The sequence below is a fragment of the Miniopterus schreibersii genome (assembly GCF_964146895.1).
Source record: "Miniopterus schreibersii genome assembly, chromosome: 1".
Lineage (NCBI taxonomy): Eukaryota > Metazoa > Chordata > Mammalia > Chiroptera > Miniopteridae > Miniopterus > Miniopterus schreibersii.
The window spans coordinates 149,295,735-149,321,824 of NC_138101.1; the positions used below are offsets into that span (position 1 = coordinate 149,295,735).

The window sequence follows — 26,090 nt, forward strand, 5'->3', positions numbered from 1 at the left end:
ATGCTTAAAAGCAAAACTTTGACATGGACAAAAAAGAAAGTATAGCAAAAACACTATGCAGAAAAATAAGTACCTGTACATATAGATGATTCCGCATGCTAAAAATAGAAACAAAAATGACAATTATTTTCTGCTTCAAAATCCATACCATATAACTTGCAAAATGTTTCATTATCTAGTCTAGTGTGAAGGATGTTTATTACAATCTTAGAAAAAATATTTCTCCATATTTTTCATATTAAGATATGCAAAATTTAACTGTCTTATTTACTATAGCAGAGGACACAACAATAACACTGACACAGACGACTGATAGAGAAATCAAAGCAATGTTACATACATTCACGGTGCTAGAATCAGCATTTCGTAGAGCCCCTGCGGCGGGCTGGTTGTTGCTGTGTTTGGGACTGCAGTAGCCACTATCACTGTCAATGTCAGCTTCACTAGCTCCCTGCTCACTAGAGGACTCAGCAGTAGGGTGGGATGCTCTTCTCCTCCTGCCTTTGGACTTCCAGACTACTGTGGCAGAGCTCTCTGAGAGAGACTTGTTAGCGATATCTGTCGGGAAATCTGCAAGGCAAGAAAAGTATGAGACTCTTTGTGAGGACCAAGTTGATAATAAATCCTTGTTAAATTATCATTAAGGTTGTAAGAAAATAGACACCTAATTTTGTAAATGGTGAAAACTTCTTGAAAAGGTCATCAAAAGGTGAGATGTTCCTGACAAGTTGGTTTATAACACGTTTATTATGAAGAGAATAAAATATTAGTATAATTAAAATATTAAAACCACCTCCCAGTGAGGTCCACTGCATGCCCCTCTACCATTGCAACCTCTTCCTCCCTCGGAGGTTACCCTCTATTCTGAAATCTGTGTTTATTATTCCCTCACTTTTTAAAATAGATTTACCACAAATTTTTGTACTCGTAAAACATAAATCATGTAGTTTTGCAATTTTAACTTTATAAAAGTAAAATCATACTGTCCATGTTTTCCTGTGACTTGCTTCCCACCCCACCATCCCCTCAGCATCAGTTCTGACTCAGATGCATGGGGCTGTGGTTCATTAAGGTCACTGGGATCCAGAACGCCTATGTGTGACTATACTATAATGTCTAATCCTTTACCATTGATGGGACACTTGGTTTGTTTGGGGGTTTTGCTATTATTAAGAACAACAGTGCTATAAACATTCTTACGTGGACAAATGAATGTGTATGTGTGCATGTGAAAGTTTCTCTAAGGTAAATACTTCTGGGCCTAGGGGATACATGTATTCAACTTTACTTGGTAATATCAAATAATTTTCAAAGTTGGTAAAAACAGTTTAGACTCCAACAGCAGGATATAAATGTCCCCCACTGATTCACATATTCGCCGAATACTTGATTCTGTCTTCTAGGCTAGAATTTTTGCTAATTGTTGGGTATAAAAAGATAGCTCATTGTAAGTTTTAATTTGGATTTTCCTGCTTAAAATTGAGGTTGAGTATCTCTAATGAAACTTTGAGCCACTAATGTTTTCCCTTCTGTGAAATATTTTTTAATTTTACTTTTGGATTGCTTGACTTCTGCCTATTTTTTTACTCAGCTGTTTTTTTCTTATTTTTGTATTTCGCAAATTGTAATCAAGGACATTTTCAAAAAACCCTAACAACATCCTACCAACAGAACAAATTAAATTTTCTTTTCCCCACATTTCTACCCATAAATAATTTTTATTCAGCTTCAATATAATTTTGAGTTGTGCTCTGTTTAATATTATGTGTATATTCTTCATAATTATAATGTAAGAAGGTTCCATATTATTCCATTGAGTGGATGTCCTAAGCTTCTCTTGACTTGTCAGCTGTTACTGGACATTGGGAAGTTTTCAGTGTTTTTGTTATGCATCTTTAATCAAACAGTCCTTTTCTTTCTAGGGGGAGATTCTATTTGGATACATTCATAGGAGTGAGACAACTGGGTCAAAGGAAAAATTCCTATTGTTCTGTCAAAATGTTTCAGCCCCTTGGCACTGTGTCCCAGGGGCCCTAAGGGCAAGGTGGGATCAGTTTCTTACTGATTCATATAAATTCTTTATAAGTCCTCAGACTAATTCTTTGTCAGTTATATGAATAGTAAACATCTTTTCCAAGTTTGTATTGATAAACAGAAATTCTAAATTTTACAAAGCGTTATTCCTGAAGTCAGAAAAATATCTACCTATATTTCCTTCTACAAGTGGTTTTCTCATTTAAGTCCTTAATCCATCTGGAATAGATTTGCATGGGGTACAAATTAGGAATCTGTAATGCTATTCCTGTCATTTTTTTCATATATGTGTTTCCACATATATGTGAGTCTGTTTGGGGGCTCTATGCTCTGTTTAATTTTTGTATACTGCATTTTATACATTGCATTTTTGTATAAGCCAATAGGAATTAAGATGGCTTGCTAGGTCTTTTGTGTATGTTTGTGTGGATTTCTTTCTTTAATTTTAAAATTCTTTTGATTGACCTAAGAGAGAGATTGATTCATTGTTCCATTTATTTGTGCATTCATTGGTTGATTCTTATATGTGCCCTGACCGGGGATTGAACCCGCAACCTTGGCATAGCAGGACAATGCTCTAACCAACTGGGCTACTGGCCCGGGCTGGGTTTATTTCTATGCTACCTCTTCTGTATCATTCTTTTCTTTGTCTATACCATGTCAAAACCACAATGCCTTATAACCTATAGCTTTATAATTTTTTTATTACTAGGTCCTGATATCTAGAGAAAAAGTTTTGTTTTGTTTTTTAAATGAATAAAGACACTTTCTTTATTACACAGGTATCTGGATATTCATATATCCAACAAGATGGCTGCCCTGACTGGGACTAGAACCGGCGACTCTTTGGTGCACAGGCTGACACTCAACCAAGTCATACCAGCCAGGGTGAGAAAAAGTTCTTTTCCAGGGATGTCTTGGCTCTTCTCAGGCTAATACTCCTTCATTTTATAATCATTTTGTCAAGTTCCCCAAAAATTTCTATTAGAATTTTTTTTGGAACTGCACTGAATCTACAGATTAATTTAGGGAAAAGTTACATTTACAATATCAAATCATCTTGTATGAACCTGATATTTAGATTTTTTTAGAAGTCCTATAATAAAGTTATAGTTTCCTGCATAAATGTCTGGTACATGTTATATAAGATTCATTGCCAGAAACTGTATTTTTACTGCTATTGTAAATGGCATCTTTTCTTAAATTTTGTTTGTTGGTAGCACACCTAAATGCAATTTAGTTTTATATATTATCTTATATCTACCCAACTTACTAAACTGTTATTAAATAATAAAAGCTTGTGTTCGAGGGTAAAAATCGGTTACAAATTCCTTTAAACTACAGTATTTCATTCTACCTCTGACTGATACCAATTAATCCTAAGAAATTAAAAACAAACTAGAGAATAAAAACACAGAGAGAATATACAATCTTCAGAATTTGAAAACAAACTAAAGAATAAGAATACTGATAGATGTAATCAACTCAAATTATACTTTCATCTTTTCACTTTCTAATTCTTATACTTCAGAAGCCTGATTTTGTGGTCACAATGATTAAGAAGTACAGATAACTTTTGAAAGCAGTCCCAGGGTTGAAAGCATGTACAAATGGGTCATTATGATTAGGAACAACCAAAACACAGAAAACTCTGTGATATATTACATTGTGATTCTTTTCCATAGCCACCCCAAGCACTTGCCAGAGTCTGTTACTCTCACTGCTTTATGCTCCACAAACCACACAATGACTGTACTGTCAGCAAGATTGTTTTTTAACTGATTCCCAGATCCCTTCTTGCTCCTAATGGATCTAAGCAATTATAAAAGGTAACTGAATAGAAATCCAAAAGAAAAGGTACATCCCAAATGAAAGAAAGTATGTGCCATCTAATTCATTTTAAGCCAGACTGCAATTGAGTGGAGACTGAAGAGGGGTAAAAAGTAAATGTACCTTTGAACAGATCTAATTCTTGGCCTTGGATCATAAACAAGGATTTTTTTACTAGTGTCAATGACAATGGGTGAGAGGTGACAGACATCTATCTACTCTATAGCTGGTGGGAGGAATTTCATGATATAAACTTAAAAATAGCTAGAATATAAGACTATTAATTCTTATCTATTACCAGGATAAAGCTTTTTTATTTAATGCTTATACCATCCTCTAAAAGACTTTTGACAAAATTATATCCAACTAGTCCAAAATTTTACTTGTTTGAATTCATAGATCTGGTTCAGATCTATGCTAAAATATGCAATGAAAGCTTGCTAATTCTTTCTATAAAAGTATAGGATGTCAGAATGTTTCATAAAGGGTTTTAATCTAGTTATAAAAACACATACAATTATGATTTCTACCAAAATGACTATTTCTATAATTTTTGAAAAATTCCATCTCTGATTTCTGATTTATAAAGAAGTGAACTGCTTCACTTCTTTATAAAGAAACCTCAAACCCTGCTCAAAACCGTACATAAGTCAGCAAATAACTTGAAAGAACATTAAGGACATGGACAGTTTTACCCTTCCTAGAGAATTTCACAAGGTGGCAGGATAAATGGAAGGATGGAAAAAGGTCTAGAATCACAGAAAGTGGTATAATCCACAATTATATAGCCAATGCATGACAACAGATAAAAACCAGTAATGTACAACGTACATAAGAACTCTTGCCTTACCAGTTTGCTGTGAAGCATCGACCAGAAGCACTATTTTTGATCGACTATCAGGACCTGCTGCATTTGTCTCTTTCTGAGTAGCTACATTTTTCACCAGTGGCCTTTTGCTTTTTATGTGCTGTTGTTGTAAAAGCTGTTGATGGTTTAAGTAAAAGAAGAAAAAAATGAAGATTCTACTCAATGTACTAAACATAGAATACACATCCACTATACAATATATCTAAATGCATGCTCCAAATTAGTGGCTCCCAACTCACAGGGAAACAGGGCTACTGTATTAGGATTTCATGAAATTATCTGCAGTCAATCATAATGGGCTAAAGTACTGTATACACATTTAAACACTATTTTTCAAAAAACCATTAACACTACTATAAATAAAATATAAATTCATTTTTAATTGTTACTTGCATTTTTTTTTTTTTTAAATCCTCACCCAAGGATACTCCCTCCATTGCTTTTCAGAGAGAGTGAAAGGGAGAGAGAGAGAGAGAGAAACACCGATGTGAGAGACACACATCAATTGTTTGCCTACCATACGCTCACCGACCAGGACCAGGGATCAAGCCTGCAACAGAGGCATGTGCCCTTGGCCAGAATTGAACCCAGGACCCTTCAGTCCGCAGGCGGACACTCCAACTACTGGGCCAAACTGGCCAGGGCTGTTATTTGCATTTTTAATTTTCTCAATCAATAATTAATAAATTATAGGCACATAATTATGCCATATAAGGATTGTACATTTTTGTTTAAAAGGATAATGAAAAGGGTGGTAACTTATCCAAAGGCCAAATTTTAGTTTCATGATGGAAATGAAGTACAGAAGAAGTTTCTGCTTTGGAGCTTACAAAGAAAATATTAAAAGCTGATCCTTTCCTTCATTTAAAAAAATATGAATATTCATCAGCAATTGCAATTTACATAACAGAACTCTGAATTTAACGTCCTAAATTCAAGTGCTGGGAATGAACTCTGAGAATCATGTTTATTCAATATATGCAAGTTATATACTATTATCTTACTTCCAATACTTATTTTTTTCATTCTCAGAGGTCCCAAAAAAGGTTCCCCTTGACCCAGAGTGAATGAAGAATAAAAGTCTTTCAAAGCAACCTCTCCTGCTTGTTTGTATTTTAGTTTGTAAAAAGTATGCCAGAAGACAGCAAAGACTTTTCACTGAAGAAGCTGGGCTAATGGAATCTAGGAAAACACCAACTCCTTGATGATACAGATACAAGATGCACCTAAGAAGTCACTCTGCCTTCCATTAGCTCAAAAGTGCTGAGAAGAAAGATGTTTTTTTCTTATTTGTTTTGATACCAAGGCTTCAATAGAAAAGTAACCTTTTGAATAAGTGGTATTCCTCTTAACAATTCACAAGATAGAAAACAATGAAGCTGAAGGAATTCAATGACTCACAAATGTTCTTTTCCATAATGTTTCCTGCTGATTTCTGAATACTGAAACATCCTGAAGTGCACTAGCTATTCAACATTGCCAGCATGGTATCCAAGCTAACCCCTTATTTTTATTTATTATTTATTTATTTAAATATATCTTTATTGATTTCAGAGAGAGGAAGGGGGCGAGAGAGAGAGAAACATCAATGATGAGAGTCTGATGAGCTGCCTCCTGCATGCCCCCGACTGGGGATCAAGCCCGCAACCTGGGCATATGCCCTGACCGGGAATTGAACCGCGATCTCCTGGATCACAGGTTCATGCTCAGCCACTGAGCCATGCTGGCCGGGCTAAGCTAACCACTTATTAATACTGGTGTCACCATGCAATTTTTATCACTAAATTAAAATAATTTAGAAATATTTGTGCATTATGTTTAAGCTAAACTCTTTGAAGAACTTGAAGATGATGTTAAGTCATCACCAATTCAGAATGAGGAACAATAAAAACAAACAGAAAAAAAATATTTTATAAATACTATACCCTTAACTATTTTATGATAGTGTTTTATAATAAATTCAGCATTAAAAGCTAATCAATACAAGTGGCTGATTGCTTATACTATTATTAACAACAGAACTATCAAACATAAAAGCCAATCAAAATTAGTCACTTACTTTTGGTACCCCTTGTCCTCTGTTACAGTTTCTGCTTCGATGACTGGACAAAGGGAAGACTTGTCCAAGCTGATTTGGACGCTCACTGCATTCTGTTACAGTATTTACAGTATTCGCAGCTTGAAAGGTGTTGGAGTAAGGTGTAGGAAAAGGATGATAGAAACCCATAACTTGGGCACATGGTGCTGGCATCAGCTGATAATATGTATACTCTGTAGAAACAGGTGGCTGAGCAGATATAATGGGATAGGCAAGGTATGGTCCAGTAGGGTTTGGATTGGGCTGCTGCCATCGTATGTCATTGTTATATAATGGAAACTGTCTGTAAAGACAAATCAAAAAGAACAAATCTATTGACAATTATAAAAGTAATGCTAAAATAAAATGTCAATTCATTTTAATAAAAGAAAGCACAGAAAAGTGCCTTCATAATAATTCTGAAAACGAGATAAAATTATGACCTTATAAATTTCTTTGCTATAGAAATTATGTATATGTAATAACAATTTAAATGACAGTCTAAAGGAATTCAACCTGATAGTTTTACTGCAATCCAAGATTTTAAAAGTACATACCAATCTTATATGTAACTCTCCCCTCAACATCATGATATTTCTGTCCAAAAGTTAAACACCTAGCTGCTGGATGTGCCAACAGTCCTATGTTCCCACGCAATGCTAATAACTGTGACAGCCTTCTGCAAAGAGCAGCGTAAGGTGATCACTGTGTAAGGTGATCATTACAATGGGTGATTTGATTCCTCCGCATCTCATTCTTTAGTTCAGACCAGGGCCTCCTACTCCTCTCTCCCATACTCCCCTAAACACTTGGCCAAGTCCAGCTCTTTTCCTGGCTTCCCTCCTTGGCAATGGAAGCAGGCTTTAGGTCCAAGGGAAAGAAGAGAAGAAGAGGCAAGCCTGTCCACTGCCATCTTATTCCTACATTAGAGCTTCTTCTAGTGCAGTTCCTGAAAAGCACCAGTAAGAATCTTCTTGTCTCAGCAGTCCTTCTCACAGAAGGTTGCTGCGACCAATGAGGGGTTATGGGGAGCTGGAGCATAGTGCTCTTCCTCACTACTCTTATAACAAAAGCAAAATGGAAAAACATTCACTGCCATAACTCTAAAAAATATATTTTTAAATAATCTGCCAGCTGGCTTACTCATGAATTCTCAAAAGATTATTTCATAAGGTAAATACAATTAAATTTACCATACTATATGCTTGATCATTTTGTCAAATACAGAAACTACTATTGTTAAATTTAGTTTACAGATCACTTTGGACATAGTCCATAAAGAGGAATATTTTTTAATATAATGCTAACTTTAATTGAGAAAGATCCCTTAGTTTCTACAATTTGTCCAATCCCCTAAACTAGTGAGAGTTTCAGATTATTAACTTGAATATTTAATTTCCGAGAAAACTGTTTAGTGGTCTCATATCTCATACATCCAGAATTTCTCAAAGAATGTGCCTTGGCACACTAGTGTGTTACAATGGGTTACAGATGTATAGAAATATTGATTGCCTTAGCTCTCAGGGGTGGTTGGGCTGAGGCCAGAGAAAAGCTGCCTCATCCATTTACTCAAAAGTGCTAGAGAAGTACAATTTTCTGTGTGTGATATAACTTAAAAGAGTCTAAAATTACTTTTTTTTTTTAAATCCTCACCTGAGGATATATTTTCCACTGCTTTTCAGAAAGTGGAAGGGAGAGAAAGAAAAACACACACACATCAACGTGAGAGAGACACATCGATTGGTTGCCTCCCACACTCACTCCGACCAGGGCCAGGGATGGAGCCTGCAACAGAGGTACCTGTCCTTGGCCGGCCAACGCTCTAACCAAGGAGCCAAATGGACTAGGGATAAAATTACTTTTATACAAAAATAAAATGAGCTACACCAACAAAATGCTAATCATCCAGACAACCTAAGCAGGGTTAGAAAAGCTAGCATGACTATTACAAGTTACGCCCTAGTGGTTACTAGGTCACACATTATCTGAATTGCAAGCAATTTGTTAAACCATCCTGTAGACTATTGCACAAAAGCTAAATTTAGAACTAGAATCAGAGTCTAGAGTTATATGCTAACTAACTATAAAAGCTTCAAAGTTAAGGATTATCCCTTGGAATTTTCTTCTTATGCCAGACTATCTTGGCAATTATGATTGGACGCCTAATCTCAAAAAAGAGTTTCTGTTTATCTCTTTCTGAGTAATTCATTCCTTTTAAGTCAATTTATTTTCAACAAATTTTAATTACTTATTATAAGAGACATATCCAGAGAAATCCATATCCTTTTAGAAAGAATTAGAAAATAATCCATGTTAATAATTTTCAAATTTCAACATCATTTGGCTTTGTTTACTCCTCTTAAAAAATAGAGAAATGGTCCATGTTTACAAGTTACAAAAGGAAAAAATTAAGTAGTGTGCTTTGTCAACTTCTATTCCTTCTGCCCCCTCCCTCCCCGCGCAAACTAAAAAAGAAAATAATAAACAGATTACCTATTGGACTGGTTTTCCTGCACAAATGGATAACAAGTAATCAAGTAGCTGGGAATTGGAGTTGGTTCTATACCAGAAACATTTCCATTATCGCTTGGGAGTGCCATAGGGATCATAAATGTATCAGAATTCTTCTTCTGGGGAATAAATGGCTCTACCTCAGCTGACAGCTTGACATTCTTCAAAGAGAAAGTGAAACACATTATTAACAAATGAACAAAAAACTTAAATAATATAAATTCACAATTTAACAATGAGTCAATTTTTACAAACAGTAATTAGGTCTCTTTTCAGTTTTCACAAAACATCCAAAGGATCACAATGACAAATTAAAATAGTTAAATATGATTAAGTTATTTAGACAAAGTCATTAAATGAAACAGGGAAAAACTTATCAAAGCCTACTACATTTCCATGAAATCATATCTTAACGTAATCAAAGCTGTTAAAACAATCAAGAGTACAAGGAAGTCAGTCATACCTCAGAGGCCAAAAATAAAGCTGGTAGTAAGAATTCTAGCTCTTCAGACATAACAATGTTTTTAACTAATTTTGTTACGGGGGGGAAAAAGTCATTAAGCAACATTCTGAAGGATAATTATGTTTGCTTGAATAATTTAAAAGTCTATTTCTGTCCATTTCAGGAAATTAGATTAGTATGGTTAAATTAAAAGGAAAGAAAATGTCTAAGATGAATTAAAAATAAATATATGTAAGGGGGAGAAAACTTCTGGTTCACACTTAAAGCAGGATAAAAATAAGCACTTCAGTTTCCCAGAAGACAAGCTGACAAACTAAAGTAATTCAGAATATGTACTTCGTTTTAGTTTGTTTTATATCTTTTCTTATAATAAATCTAGAGACTTAAAAGACATTTTAAAAAACTGAAGTATTTAAGAATGCATATGTGGGGGACAAAACTATAGAGAAAAGTAAATAAGATCCATAAAAATCAGGATAGGAATTACTGCTAGGAAAGAGGGAGCTGTGATTGGGAGGACATACTTGTAGAGTTTCTGGGGTAGCTGGCAAAGTTCTGTATCCTAATTTGGGTGATACATACAAGGTATTCACCTTATAATAATTCATTTAGCTGTACATTGGTTTTAGGCAGTTTTCTTTTTGCATCTGTCATATTTATCAACAAATTTTAAAAATTTAATTAAAATAATGAAAAGCCTATAGGCACATTCTACAAAAGCAGAATGTTAAAAACCACATAAATATAAACAAGTAAATGAAATGCAATCCAATGTTGCAATCACTCAAAATCAATCTCAAACCAACAATCCAAACCAGAACTTTTCCCCAACAAACACACTAGGACAGCATTTTTCAGAAGCTCATACCAAGGCAGAGTTCTCAGAATAAATTTCAGGCATGTTTCTCAGAAAGGTAATTAGTAACAAATCCAAGAAAATCTAAAGACAAGACTTTGATATACACAATATATAGCCTAAAATGATTCCATTGGAAATTCAGAAGTGCTTATAAAAAAGGAGGGATGGAATACTACGCAGCTGTAAAGAAGAAGAATCTCGTACCCTTTGGGACAGTATGGATGGACCTGGAGAATATTAAGCTAAGTGAAATAAGCCAGGCAGTGAAAGACAAATATCACATGATTTCGCTTATACGTGGAATCTAAAGAACTTAATAAACTGATGAACAGAATAGATTCAATGACATGGAAGCATAGATGAGACTGATGAATGTCAGAGGGATGGAGGAGGGCGGGTGGGTGGAGGGGGAGAGAGTAACCAAAGAATTTATGTGCATATATACACAACCCAAGGACATGGACAATGGTGGGGAGAGGGACTGGGGAGGGGGAAGGAACGGGGTGGAACGGGTCATTGGGGAGAAAAAGGGACATCTGTAATATTTTAAACAATAATAAAACTTAAAAAAAAAAAAAAAAGGAGGGAAAAGATGATCTGAACTATATAGCAGTATTAATTCAATATTAATACTGAATACATTCCTCAAATCTGATTTAATTTTGAAGTCTACTTTTATACTATTAACCAAATCTGAAGTAGATATAGTCACTGTATTTACAAATATCTGTGAACTAAACTCAGTTTCTTTTTTTTTTTTTTAAAAAAAATATCTTTACTGATTTCAGAGAGAGGAAAGGAGAGGGAGAGAAAGAGACAGAAACATCAATGATGAGAGAGTCATTGATCAAGCCCGCAACCGGGCATGTGCCATGACCGGGAATCGAACCCTGATTGCCTGGATCCTAGGTCAACTCTCAACCACTGAGCCATGCCCGGCCGGGCCAGTTTCTTGAATTTTAACACAGGAGACAAAAACTCCTTCAAATGCTAACAGAGTAGTCCGTACTCTTCACTGATAGGCACTAGAACTCCAAACTTATTTATAGGGATAAAATAATCCACCTAATGTGTTTCCCCAAATAGGGAAAAAAAGCTGACTTTCAACAATAATGCACAAATAATGGAAACTTTATATAGTTCATTCATATACATAAGGAAAACAAATCACATTTTAACTAAACTAAAAACATAACTTTTAAGATTTTTAAAAATCAAAGTCATTTTGATCATATGAGAATTCTATGAACAGTTTTATAAATCTGGACTAAAAGGCATTAGGTTTTGTTTTTTAAAAAGGAATATGGTTCCATCAAATTTTCAGTCTAATCTAAAAAAAAAAGGAGCACTACTGCCCAGCCGGGCGTGGCTCAGTGGCTGAGCATCAACCTAGGATCCAGGAGGCTGCAGTTCGATTCCCGGTCAGGGCACATGCCTGGGTTGGGGGCTTGATCCCCAGTCCAGGACCTGCAGGAGGCAGCTGATCAATGACTCTCTTATCATTGATATTTTAACTCTCTCTCCCATCCTCTCTCTGAAATCAATTAAAGGGAGCACTATTAATATAATTATAAAGAAATAAAAAAAATTTAAAAAACATTTTTCTTGACACCCCTCAAAAAAACAGTATCATATATTCTTTGGTAACAACAAATTCAAATTCTTGCTCAAGTCAAAAGTTACAAGTTTTTTATACCTAGTTTCATCTATACTTTTATTTAAGTTTTATGAACTAAGGGAAGTCACTATTTAAAAAGTGTCATGCATAAATTATAACTGTTGTCTTCACATACACAGTATACAGGAGCGGGCAAAAACAGGTTAATAAATGATACAATAATTAATAATTAAATAATACAGAAATAAGCTGTGCTTCACATACAACTGTAAAACTACTTTTGCCAACCCCTGTATACCCTTAAATATTAAAGTTTGTATTGGTTTCTACTCTAAGTGCAATTCTAGATATCAGAGTTGAACAATAAAATTCACAAACACTAAAATGATCCTTTGTATTCAGCAAAAAAGAGAAGCTGCTGTAGTAAACAGCTGTACAAACAGAAGATGTCACTAGTAGGAACAGACTGGCAAACTTTCCCCTATAGTTACAACTCTGTATGGTTTTAAAAGTTGCTTATTGTAACTTCAAGGTCTTCAGTATCATATATCAAAATGTAGCATCTGCTGTTTTCAAGCCTGAAATGTAAAGATTCTGAACTATTTTTAAAATTCCACATAATAAAGCCCATATAGATAATACAGTAAGTAAGCATCAAATTCTGGCAATATTTCAATTATATTAGTATAGAAATCAAAGAAAAATGTCTTATATAGTGAAGAGCAAAAACATTATGAGAAAATTAGACTTGTTACTTCATATAATATTCTTCAGTTTGAATTTCAGTGTTTAAACTCTTTACCTTTGCCAAAATCTGTTTTAGAACTCAGAAATTTTATAGCAAGGAGTTGTGTCCTTAAAGAAAATGTAAATATGGTATAAGCTAAACTACAAAGAACAAATTCCTGTATTATTTGCTTAAAAAACAAAACACCCACATAGGAAAATTATCTTTCTCTTTCAGAAATTATTTTAGAATTTTCCAAATGAAAAATCATAATCCCAGAAACAAGTATTTGAAAAAAAGTTCCACATTCATTTAAAATTTTGCATATATTAAAACAATGTCAATAATAAAACCTCTTTGATGTGGATAATCTAGAAAACCCTAGAATTTATCAGAACATGAAACTATAAAAACCTTGTTAAAAGCTCATTAAAACAAGTTTTTTATTAAACAAATGCACTCAGATTACTGAAAGTCTATAGAATTCAATAATATGAATTCAATAATATTCTGGAAAGTGCAGTGTATAGACAGGTTTAGGGGAAATGGGCAAACACTACTAAGCACACATTAGCAAGAAATGTACACTAAGCCTCCCCAAGATAGAACCTCCAGAGGAGTGCAAATAATTTTCCCAGATTAAGCAAAAGAAGAATGTCACCCACTTAATATCAAAACTGAACTGGAACATAATAAGGCTCTCTCCCACAGTGAAATTTCTGTACCACACACCTACAGAAAAAAATATGATCATGGAAATCCTCCACATTCATTCTTTCTATGTTAAGGTAAAAATACACTGTATCAAATGTTAAGATATTTTATATCTTATGGCAAAATATAAAATACATGTCTCTGAATGAAAAAAAATTTTAATGTTTAAGAGATACCTGGCTAGCTGTATTGTTTTCTGATTGGAATGGCTTACACTGAAATTAAACTATTTGTCAAAATAAACTGCAGTAGCTATACATAAAAGTTTTGCAAGACTTCAGAAAATATTAAAGAAAAAAAATCAAAGTATTTAACTTAGACTGCCCATTTACTTTGCTATCCAGACATTTCCCCCTTTTCTTAAAACAGACTGCATCTAATCCTGTTAAAATCTGCTGGTACTTTTCTGAAAACCAGTTTTCTAAATTTAATACTAGTTTTTGGATTACCTACTTTATTAACTTGTTTTTATATTTATTTTCTCCCTTGCTTTTGCGGGTTTCCCCCCTAACTCCTTGCCTTGGATGCTTAATTTTTATTTTCCTCTTAAAACATTTAACAATGAAAGTATTTATGATAATACATTTGCCTCAGAGTATCGTTTCAGCCACATCTGTAGGTTTTCACATGTAGTATGTTATTACTTTTTCAATAACATATAATTCTACTTTTTTACTCCCTCTTTGATTTAAGGGCTTAGGAAAAAAAGTCTTTTAAAGTTTCCAAATGGCTTTTCACTAAATGAGCATTATTTACTTTCTCTTTTTATTATAAAAGTATTATTTTAAAAATCTGTTAAGACAGATGACTAGCTTTTATCCATAAAGGCAAACTATACGTATTATGTATTACATTCTATAGTAACTTATTTAGAGTATGTTTAGTTGCAGTGCTGATATTTGAAGTTTATACATTATTTAAAGAAAAGAATTATAAGCCCCATAATTTTATATACTTATTAGTGAACAGCACTTTGTATAAAGTCATGTCTATTTGTTACACATCTGCTTTCCTAAGAATTAAAGACATTCGTGATCAATAATTTTGTGAATTCTTTAAAAAAAAAAACCCTTTCTGATATTAATGTGCTAAAAATTAAGCCAATGTTTAAATTATTTGATAATACTAAAGAAAATGTAAACCTCAAGTGTTCTGTCACTTCTAAGGCTATTGTTTATTTTTTTAAAATCTCAGAACACTGTCCTAAATTTCCTAAAAATAGAAACACTAAAGCCTTTATAAACAAAATGAACTCCATGATTTATTCTTCTTATCTCTTTACACCAGCTTTTCTTTCTTTTTTTTTTTTTAAAAAGACAAAAAAATGCATTATACCAAGCCATATCTGTTCTTAGAACATCTAATTCTGGTAGTTAAAATTAAACTACTTGCTTTGATTTAAAACAGTCTTGCTAAAAGATAATATTCCTGAAATTCTCTTCTGGTTATAAGATTCTTTCTTGTAGTCAATTACTGCAATTAAGACTGCTATCTAGCACATATTCCTAGTAACTTACTTTTTATAATCTTGATCAGGTTTTTATAATCTTGACCAATTGTACACAATTTATCCTTTTAATCAAAGATTTTATATATGTTTTTAAAAAATTTTTTTCAAAGTTACACTGTGCAATACTCCAGGGATTTCAATTAGGTTAAGATGGAATGCAGAAAGTTTATATTAAGTACTTTAAAAAAAAAAATCTAACTTCTATTAATTGCTAACCACTTCAATATTATAAGAAGTTATAAATGCTGTAGGCATTCCCAGGAATTCTGAATATAAACCAGCACTGGTTTAAAATGAAAAACGTTTTGTGAGGAAAAATGGAAATTCAGCACATTACCACATATATTTTTCATGACTTTTACCTATCTAAATTCACTTGATTAGTAAAAACATAAAAAAAGTATATTCTAATAACCTAGGAAAGCTATTACATTACTCTGGTATAGAAACAATCAAGAACTCCACAAAGTTGAGAAAGCTCATTTCTAGCCCCAATCTACCAGTAAGTTAATGGTTCTTAGCCTTTTTTCAATGATGAATCCTTTTGAGAATACTATGAAAGTAATGGGAGTCTTGACCCAGAAAAATGCTAATATAAAATGAAGTACCTGCCTTCCAGGTCCATCCAGGGACCCCTGAATTAACTGCCTACAGTAACATCACTTTTTTGGATCTCAGTTTCTATGTGTGGTTGGCAAAAACAAGGGGATGGTTGAAATTTTTCTTATTAGGCTGGAGAAGAGGCGGGAGATACTGGAGGGAAAAAAGTGGAAAAAATTCTTCAAAGGAAAACCTACACTCATGATTTTTTCTAATTCTTAAATTTCTACAAGGTTTTAAATAGGTTGCGGACTTTGGAAAAATGTAGGATGAAAGAGGAAGAGGCTCTCTAGTTCAAATAATTTGCTCATAGCACTTGCTGTTAAGATAATCACACACAAGTTACCATCTAAATAGTTAATTACATTTCCTCCAGGATGAAAGGAACAGTAAGTATACATGTGGTAGCATTGCTGGTTATAGCTCTGGCATCACGGTATAGGACCAAAATGTTTAACCCTTTCATCACTGACACACAGACAAGAAAATTTCCTATTAATTGTCACGCTTTGAAATCTCAGGCATTTTTAATAGATACCTTAAAATTTTGTTTTTCATTAAACTGGACATAGGCCTTATATAAAATACTGAGTGAAAAAGGAAAGCCTGTATGTACTGGTCAAGAGGCTCCAATCAATTTTGCTTTGGTAAATCCATGTATTGTTTCATAAACTCATTTGTGTTTTCAGAGTCATATTCACAGAAAGCTTTTTTAAAAAAAAAAAATTAAAGCTTTTGTAAAAACAAATATACACAACTAGGAAACTGTGCTTTGCCTGCTGAAACAGTCCAATTTCTAACTCAAAACTGGCTCTGACTAGCAACATATAATCAATGTATAGAGGAATTTGGGAAATCCTGTCTCGTTTATTAAGGTGCTAATTATCCACTTGTAAAATAATCAGGCAAATCACTAATCTCTCCTTTTCCTTCATCCCTAAGCCTAGTTCTTCGCTGGGCAAGGCCTTCAACTGAAGAGGGGAATGGACAGTGAATAAACTTCGACTTCATCAAATCTTTTCCCAGAGGTCTCAAGAACGGAAAACACTGCAATTTCTGGGGGAAAATAAAACATTATTTTAGATTATTTTTTTACGTTGTGATGGCAACGTAAAATCCCGGATTCCTAGCATCTACTAGCATAGATAATCAAGAATGTGGTGTAATTGAAAAAAAAAAACAAAACAGACACTATGGGACTACTTCGTGAATCTCGGAAATGAGTTCATGCTTCGGGTCTTATACCCTTAAAGATAAAAGCTGGCTTTTAAAAACAAAACAAAACACAAAACACTAATTTTTGCAAAATATTTAGGTAGAAAGGCAAGGGGAAACCGTAGTACTTCATATCTTAAAGAGAACACCTCCTTTAAATCACTGTAAAAACAATGCTTCGCTCAATGGCACGTAGATCTTAAAAAAAGCCCATCACCCCCCTCTCCTCCTGTAGTTATCACGTCCTCTGACAGCCTTTCTGGGTGAGAAGCCCTCAGAAGCCTTTCCACCTTGAAAACACATTCCAGAACTGAAGGGAAGAGGGCGGCGGGGCAGGGGGCAGATCCGCTGGAAGTTATAAACCCTCCACTCGGGAGATACGGACAACTTGGAGTCTCCAGGCCCCTTTCCCCAAGCCGGGAGGAGGGGCAAAAGCGAGCCCCCATCCAGGGTGGGGGACGGTAAACAGGGCAGAAAAAGTGCCCCTGCCCGAGGCAGCATCTGGAACAATGTAGCAGAGCGGGGCGCCGCCAGGCTCCCGGGCCAGGAAGGTCTGCCCCTCGGAACCTGAGGGCCCCGGCCGTCAGGGCCCACGCTCGCAGGCCAGGGCCTGCCTAGGAGGAAGCGGCGACCCCCGTCCCCGGCCAGGCTGGCCCAGCCCGAGCCCGCGTACCTGGTCTGCTGGGGCTCGGTCCATGGCGCCTGCAGCCGCAACGGGCCCGCTTAGTCGGTGTAGAGAGCGCCTCGGGCCGCTTTCTCCATGGCCCCCCGCTCGGCTCTAGACCCGGCTCCGCACCTCCGCCCCTATCTGGCTGGCCCCGAGCAGAGTCCGGCTACGCCACTGGCCGAGGAGGAGGCTCCAGCTCCCGGAGGTGGAGGAGGCGGTGGCACCTTCGGGGAGGGATCATCTGGGACGGAAGCCGGGAAGAGCCGAAATGAACGGGAGGCGTAGTCGGAAATGGCGGCGCGCAGGAGGGGAAAGGAGGGGCGGGACTTACAGCGCAGGGGGCGGGGCGACGGCAGAGGGCCCGAGCGGGCGGTCATGGGAACCCGGCGGGCTCAGCTGGAGGCAGAGCCCGGGGGGCAGCCCTGGGAGCAGGTGCCCGGGCCGCTCCGCGCGCCACCGGGGACTTACCTGCCCCCCTGGACTGTTAAACTGGAGGGGTAGCGGGCCACTTGGCACGCAGGACACCCGGGTTCCCGTCTTTAGGCACCTCAGGGACCACGTGAGGATCGCAAACCGCCTCTTAGTGAAGTTGTAAGAGTTTTTATCTGCCCACTGGACATGTGAGCCTTCCATACGTTACCCCGCTAAAGGGAGTCGTGGCTGGAAAGGAAAATGCCCCAGAACAGCGGCAGAGAGAAGCGAGTCCGAAGCGTCCACAGATTCTTACGGATTAGGTCATGGCCCGGGCCAGGCCCGAGGCGCACCTCCAGGCCCACCTCGCCCGTCAGGACTCCCCACAGACACCCGCGTGTCCTCCGGGAGGCCACTGCACCTACTGATTGCTCCTTTTATCTCCAGCTCCTCAGCTCCCGGAGGAGAGAGCCTGCCGTGACGCTGGGCACTGGGGAGGGCACGGCGCCCTCTCAGCCCTCGCCCGGGCCTGGGCGAGCTCGGGCCTGCAGGTCAGCCCCAGGCCGGGGCAGAAAAGGGGAGCCCCGTGGCGGCTCCGTGATGCTGGCGTGCAGCAAGAGAGGACTGCTCCTGGTTGGGGGGCTGATGGGCGTGGACGTTCAAGCCGGGAAAGAGAATTTTAAGAAGTTTGCTTTATCATGCTCCGGGGGACCTCAGTAAAGACTTGAATTGCCTTTTCAGTTAGTCTGGCTGTGTTTGGATGGGGCTCCGAGAAGGGGCTGGTCTGTGAAGCCACTAACTGAACTTGAGTTGATAATGTAGTTTGACTTGGTGACGGATGCTATGTTGGGTTAACAAGACTGGCGTCAATGCTCTGGCCAGGATGGCTCAGTTGGCTGGGCATCGTCTAGTGCACCCTTTTGAAAGGTTGCCAGTTCCTTTGCTCTCAGGTCCATGTTTCTCTCTCCCTCTCCCTCTGTCTCTAAAAATCAATTTTTTAAAAATTCTAAGAAAAAGACTTACATCAAGGCTGGAAGTAGAAACCCTTTGTAAGGCGATTTCTCTTTTTTGTTTTGTTTTATTAACTCTTCTGCTTCAAATTATACATGTATGTGTGTATACATATTTATGTGTTTAAATGGCACGTGTATGGATGAATGTTACATACATGAGCAATGTAATGTTAGGTCCCTCGTGTCTGTCAATGAACACTGAATGAATTTAGATTTGCTCAGAAAAACTAAGCTATTTATAAGATATAGTTATGTAAACTAACAGATGATCGTCCTCCTTCACAATTTTCAGATGGAAAGAACTCTGAATTTTTAGAATGTGTCCCCATTGGTGGTCTCTAGCCATAAGATAACCCCATCTGAATAAAAAAGGTAATAATAATGCAGTAATAATTCAGTCATAAAAAGACTCTATTACTTAGGTTTTCTTCCTGAGGAAATTGAAATATAAGATCTCTAAGGATCTTTCCATGGTAAGGATTTTTATGACTATGAAATAGTTCTTCTTGAGAATCTTCTATGTACAGGACATTTATTTAAATTTTAAGAACAGTCCTAGCTGGTTTAGCTCAGTGGTTAGAGTGTCGACCTGTAGACTGAAGGGTACCAGGTTCAATTCCAACCAAGGGCATGTACCTCAGTTACAGGCTCCATCCCCAGCCCTGGTCGGGGTGTTTGCAGCAGGCAACCAATCGATGTTTCTCTCTCTTTCTCTCCTACTCTCTCTGAAAAGCAACGGAAAAAATATCCTCAGGTGAGGATTAAAAAATAATAATAATAAATTTTAAAAACAGAATTATAAGAAATTATAAGAACAAATGCTACAGTGCCCTTTTAAACACAATCATAGAAAAGACTGCAACAGCTATTAGAATAAAAAATTATAATCTATGAAGTAAAAGAAAACATTTTATTTTTTAAGAGAAGTCAATTTTATTATTTTTTTAAAAGATTTTTAAAATTGATTTTTAGAGAGAGAGGAAGGGAGAGGGAGAGAGAAACATCTATGTGACAGCATAACATCGATTGGCTGCCTCCTGGGGATTAAGCCTGAAACCTGGCATGTGCCCTGACCAGGATTCAAACCAGCAACCTTTTGTTGCACAGGATGACTCCCAACCGGCCAGGACAAAAAAAGAAGAACATTTTTTAAAATGTTATATATGGTATGATTAAATTTTAATTATTTCATTCAGCAACAAATATTAAATGTGCCCGGTGCTATGCTGAGTCCTGGAGGTATAGCAATTAACAAGACACTGTGAAGCAGAGAACATGTTTTTCTTGTGGGCCAGTCATACATAGAACAAGAAGTTACAGGTGAGTTGAGTGTCATGAAAAAGAAAGTTCAATAAGTTCTACCATGTTGTGGGATAGAAGGTCAAGTCATATCTAAGTAAAAGTCATATCTGAAGGGTGAGTAGGAATTATGATAAGTAAAGAAGAATTAGGAAAGTAGTTCCAAGAAAAGGAAATGGGGTGTGTGAGGACTCTGAGGTTAGAGAATCCAGCACTATGCTTTAGAAGCTCATTCCTTGAAATGAGAGTTCAGGATGAGAGGGATCATCCAATAGAGCAGGGCCTCTGAGAAGATTGAAGGGGGTAGGATATAAAACTAAGGGGCAGAAATTGGCCTCAGATGGGACATGTCCACAATAACAGAAGGAAAGGGAGAAAGGATAGATATGACTGCAGATACATTCATAAGTTGAGGGAAGACCTGTCTAATGGCTTCTGTTTTCTCAGTGAAGCAGGAAGCAAGGTTATCTGCTGACAGTGGAGGGAGGCAGAGTTGTGATCATCATATCCCTGTCAAAACTCTGTAAATACATATTTAAAACTTGTGCATGTCATTATATGTAAATTTTAAATCAAAAGAAAAAAAACTGTAAGTAAATATTGAACTCTGGTTTTAATAAATGCATGTATCTATGTAACCCAAATCTATATCAAGATATAGACTATTACCATTACCACCTGTGGCTTTTTAAAACGTCACTACTTATATCAAATGTTTATCTAAGTCACTGTTGTATCCTTACTACCTGTGCTAATGCCTGGCACATAGCAAGTGCTCACTAAATATTTGTTAAATAAATGAACATGTGATGTGATATTAAATCAGGATTCTTTTATTCAGGGTTGGGTTTTGTTAGGCATGTGCATGTTATTGAATGACCAGGATTAAGTAGGGTGAGAGAACAAAATTTCTGTATGTTTTACTCCACTGTCTCTTCAAACACTCTGAGGGTTACGTTTTTCTTCTGGCCTGGATGAAATCTCATGAAGGTCATGCAAACTTCATTCCAAGTTAAAGCTTTTCCTTTTCCCAAGCTCATTTGGGGTCTGGGGGAAGAGAGGGACCTGGGATCTGATACTTTCCTGAGAAAACCAAAGGCAAAGTAGAGAGAGACAGACACTGGAAACAAGTTCCATTTTTACCAACTGTGGATACATAATTTTTTCCCAGGGGAAAATGTACTGATGTTGGCAATTTATTTTGTTATGCACCAAAAATGAGATGGATTAATGGGCTGATGGATGGATGGATGGATGGATGGATGGATGGATGGGTGATAAATCAAGTATAGCAAAATGTTCCCAGGAATGGTGGGAGAGAATTCTTTCTGAAGCCAGACCTCAGATGACTTGTATCAAGTTCTCCAAGTGTTTTCCTGAAAACTCCTCTCAGTGTAGCTTGAGGTAAGCATCTCTTTTATCCATTTTGGAGGTGTAGGTAGGTATCAGGTATCTCCAAAGCAATACTCTTCATGAGTCACCAGTGCCCCCCCCCCATGTGGGCTGGAGACAAGTGTTGAATAATGCTGAGCCACAACTTTTTTTTTTAATACTTACCTGAGGATATTTTTTCCATTGCTTTTTAGAGAGAGTGGAAGGGAAAAATAGAGAGGAGAGGGGAGGGGAGGGGAGGGCAAGGGAGGGGAGGGGAGGGGAGGGAGGGGAGGGGAGAGAGGAGCATTGATGTGAGAGAGACACACCGATTGGTTACCTCCTGCACAGGCCCCTACCGGGGCAGGGAGCCTGCAGCTGAGGTACGTCCTCTTGGCTGGAATCAAACCTGAGACCTTTCAGTATGTGGACCGAAGCTCTAACCACTGAGCCAAACCCGCTAAGGCCTGAGCCACAATTTCTAAGTCTATCTCAGCAATACCCCTGATAGGCCATGTCTTTGAAAGTAACTTTAATCCTCTGAGCCTCAGTTTCTTCCTACACATTGCGTAGGGTCACTGAGAGACTCAAGTTAAGGTAATGAATGGGAGAACACATTGCAAGCTCTAGAGGAGTGGTTCTCAGTCTGGGGCACTTTAAAAACTAAGGCCTCTCCTTAAATCAATTAAGTCAAAATCTCTGGAGTAAATCATTGTACAGCCAGCCAGAGTAGCCATAAAATCTTAAATCAGATCATGTCACTTCTCTTTTCAAGTCCTCCAATAAAACTTCTCATCTCAGAGTAAAAGCCAAAGTCCTCAGAGTGGTGATTGAGGCCCCAGGAGCAGGCCCCTACCTCTGGTCTCGTTTCCTGCACTTCACCCTCACTCACTCCGCTCTAGCCACACTGGCTATTTTGCTGTTCCCCTAACATTCCAAATACATTCCTACCGGGGAGCCTTTTTCCTAGCCACTGCCACTGCCTGGGACACCCTTCCCCGATTATCCCACGTGGCTTATGCCCTTGTTTCAGGCCTTTGCTGGAATGTGACCTTTGCATGAGGTTTGATCCCTGACGACCCTCTTTAACATATTGTGCATGTACCTAATTCCTTTTCCCTTCAAGCTATTTCTTCATTGTATGTATCACCATCCAAAATGCTATATATTTTACTTGTTTTTGTTTGTTTGTTGATGGTCATTTTCCACTAGAATCAAAACTCCACAAGGGCAAGGATTTTGTAATTTGTTTTATCCACTTCTGGGTAGTTCCAGTGCTTAGAACACTACCTAGCACATAGCAAGCCCTAAGTAAATATTTATTGTTGTCATTCCAAATGGATGTTCTGAGCATGTGCCTTACTTAGTCCCAAAACTTTAAGGATGGCTCACTGCCTACTCCAGATGTATTCTGTGCTTTCCTCCCTCCCTGACTTTGCTCATATGGTTCTTCTTACTTAGCATACCCTTCCCATCTTGCAACTCATTTCCTTCATTTCCGGGATGAAAAGAATCCTCCTCAGAATTCCTCTAGCTTGTTGTGCCACATCCTGCCTTAAATTGTTTTTGTACTGTGTATAATTATTTATGTAATTATTTCCCAGAATGTACACTCCTTGAGAGCTTGCCATTGTAGCTGACATAGGCAGTTACCAGAAAAAGGAAGAGAGGTAATTATTATTATTACTATTATTTCTAAAGATGTTTAATAGCTCCCAAGTAATTCAATCCTCACCCAAGGATATGTTTTGTGTGTGTGTGTGTTTAATTGATTCTAGAGAGAGGAAGGGAGAAGGAGAGAGAGAGAGAAACATCAATTGGTTACCTACTATACACACCCCTACTGAGGATCAAACCCACAACCTGGGTATGTGTTCTGACCAGGAATTGAACCCACAACCCTTTGGTGCACGGGACAGCGCTCTAACTGAGCCTCACACCGGCCAGGGCAGAAGAGAGGTAATTAAATGGTAGATTTAAATAGCACCCTCAGCTACAGTGAGAATACAGGTTGCATGTGAGTAAAATAAAATTAGAAGATGATAACATCCAAAAATAATTTGTGGATAGTAAGATCAACCACACGAAAGATCAACAACTATAAACTGCCTTATGAATAATCTGGTTTAGATAAGACTGAGTTGAAGAAGAGTGAGTTTATTGCATAAATGAACTCAGAGCCAGAAGAAAAGTTAGTCATGGCATTCATTTTTATGGCAGTGAGGTCTCAGGCCCAGCAAGCTAAAAACAGGAAATAACTTCCCAGATTTATTATGATGTCCTTTGGATTATTTTCATGAACTATTCCAGTTCTTAATCTTTTTTGGAGGACACTATCTTATGGTAGGAAAAACAATAAATCGTTGACACTTCCCCTCAGTTCGGAAGTGCTGTATAATCTGAAATTGAAAAATCTCCTTCAACTCAATGTTTTTTTGTCCTGCCTTTAAAAAGTTTTGTTAACAAACTAGATTTTTCAAGTCAGTGACTCATACCCTCAGTTCCCCAAACCTAGGTTCTTTCTGAAATGTCTTTTCTGGACCAGCAGGAGCTTACTTTATCAGCAGGGCCTGATTTTTGGAGTCAGGAGTTTATGAAGCTCAACCTGTGTAACTCTTGTTACCAAATTTCCCTAAGGTTTCCAACCAACCTTACTGAGCAAGACATGTTTCACCAGTCTCAAAAGGGAAAATGAGAAGTCAAGCTGGCAGAAATAAAGCCTCTGAAAAAAAGCCCTGCTCCAAAGAACACCATCAAAAGAAGCATACATTGCAGATGAGAGAATTTTATTTTATCCCTTTTGTTGAGTTTTCAATGTTTTTGCATAAATAATATCATAGCAATAAGAGCAAAATAAAAAGAAAGAAAATCACCCTCAAAATGACCTTTCTAACAATATGAAGGATTTTTTCATAGTTTCTGTTCATCTATAAGCATAAGATCTCTATGGGACATAGTTTGTATTTAGGTAACCTGGAGGCTCTCAGGCCTATTATACAATGGAGTGCCAGTCCACTCTCTAGAAATGAGGTAGGAAGAAATCACTCCCCTTTCCCTCCCTGCCCCGTCTCCAGCCCCTACAAATGAGATCTAGGAGCTTGGGAGGAGCCTGAAGCAGACTGGGGGAATCTGAGAGATGAGGCCCCACCGTGACTGCTGATCCCAAGGTATGCCTCCATCAGCCTGATGTATGACCCAAGAGGTTCAGAGACCCATCATTGACCCTAGAACACAACAGGATTTCTGCACAAGACGTCACAAACCATTTCCACCTCTTTAAACAATAGCTGGAACCTTCAGGTTGAAGATTATATCAAATCCATACTCTCTTGCCAAACTAGGCCCTGCATTATCTCAGCCTGTGGGTAGAAGGCAGCATTAAATAAATGTTGACAGGAAAAAAAAAAGATAATATATATAACATTTTAGGATATATTTAGGAAATATGAAATCCTAAAATCATGTTGGAGATAGAGAACGCATTAATATTTCCCTGTAGTGATTTCATCCCCCAAAACCCGTCAACACCAAAGTCAACAAGAAATTACACAAACAAGGTGTGTTATTGTTTCACCTGCTTATTAACCTCAGCCTCTTACCCAGTCCTTTCACAACCTGAGCTGGTGGAGGTCTTAAGGAAAACAACTGTAGCAATCCTGGGCTTGTTGCTTCTGACTGGTAACAGGCCAGCCCTTTGCCTGCCAGTAGACCTTGGGGTCTCTAGATTCCCAGCTGTGCTGAGTCCTAACAGGTTACATTTCAGGAGCTTTAAACGGGTCAAAGTCGTTTGAAGAGAAACAATAAGAACTGCCATCACCCACGGGCAGTCATGGATACTGATCTGTAAATGTTGCTCACAATGATCTCCTACTGAGTAGTAATAATAGCTTATAGTGATTGTGCCAGAAATAGTGCTGAGCCCTTTACAGAAAGTATCTCATTTAATCTTCACAAAAACTTTTGTGATAGGAATTACTGTCTTTTTTTTTTTTTCCAGAAGAGCAACCTGTGACTTAATTAGCTTACATAAGATCCAGTCCAGTTAGAAAGTGGCAGAACTAGAATTTGAATTCAGTGAGCAAAGGAACGTGTAGTTAAGGATACCACACTTCCCTGAAGCTCAGGCAAGGCAGGAGAGCCTTTACTGTTTGCCTTGGATATCAGCCCTGTTTGGGGCTGAGCTGCGCAAGGCCTCTTTTTTTTTTCTTTTCTTAATATATATTTATTGATTTCAGAGAGAGGAAGGGAGAGGGAGAGAGAGAGAGAAACATCAAGGAGAGAGAGAGTCATTCATCAGCTATCT

General features: G+C 37.5%; 1 protein-coding gene across 2 annotated transcripts in view; it reads right to left on the reverse strand.

Moving 5' to 3' along the window:
- The window catches only part of SECISBP2L (SECIS binding protein 2 like), a 49,951-nt gene extending 31,991 nt beyond the window's left edge, over positions 1 to 17,960 (reverse strand). For both annotated transcript variants that reach the window (XM_081135472.1, XM_081135473.1), the window contains exons 1-6: positions 17,700 to 17,960; positions 9,303 to 9,481; positions 6,792 to 7,113; positions 4,715 to 4,847; positions 341 to 570; positions 74 to 98 (exon numbers count right to left, since the gene is read on the reverse strand). In XM_081135472.1, coding sequence (XP_080991598.1) covers positions 74 to 98; positions 341 to 570; positions 4,715 to 4,847; positions 6,792 to 7,113; positions 9,303 to 9,481; positions 17,700 to 17,723 — 913 coding nt within the window. In that variant the 5' untranslated portion in view covers positions 17,724 to 17,960. The remainder of the gene's footprint in view (positions 1 to 73; positions 99 to 340; positions 571 to 4,714; positions 4,848 to 6,791; positions 7,114 to 9,302; positions 9,482 to 17,699) is intronic.
- Positions 17,961 to 26,090: the final 8,130 nt, after the last annotated feature.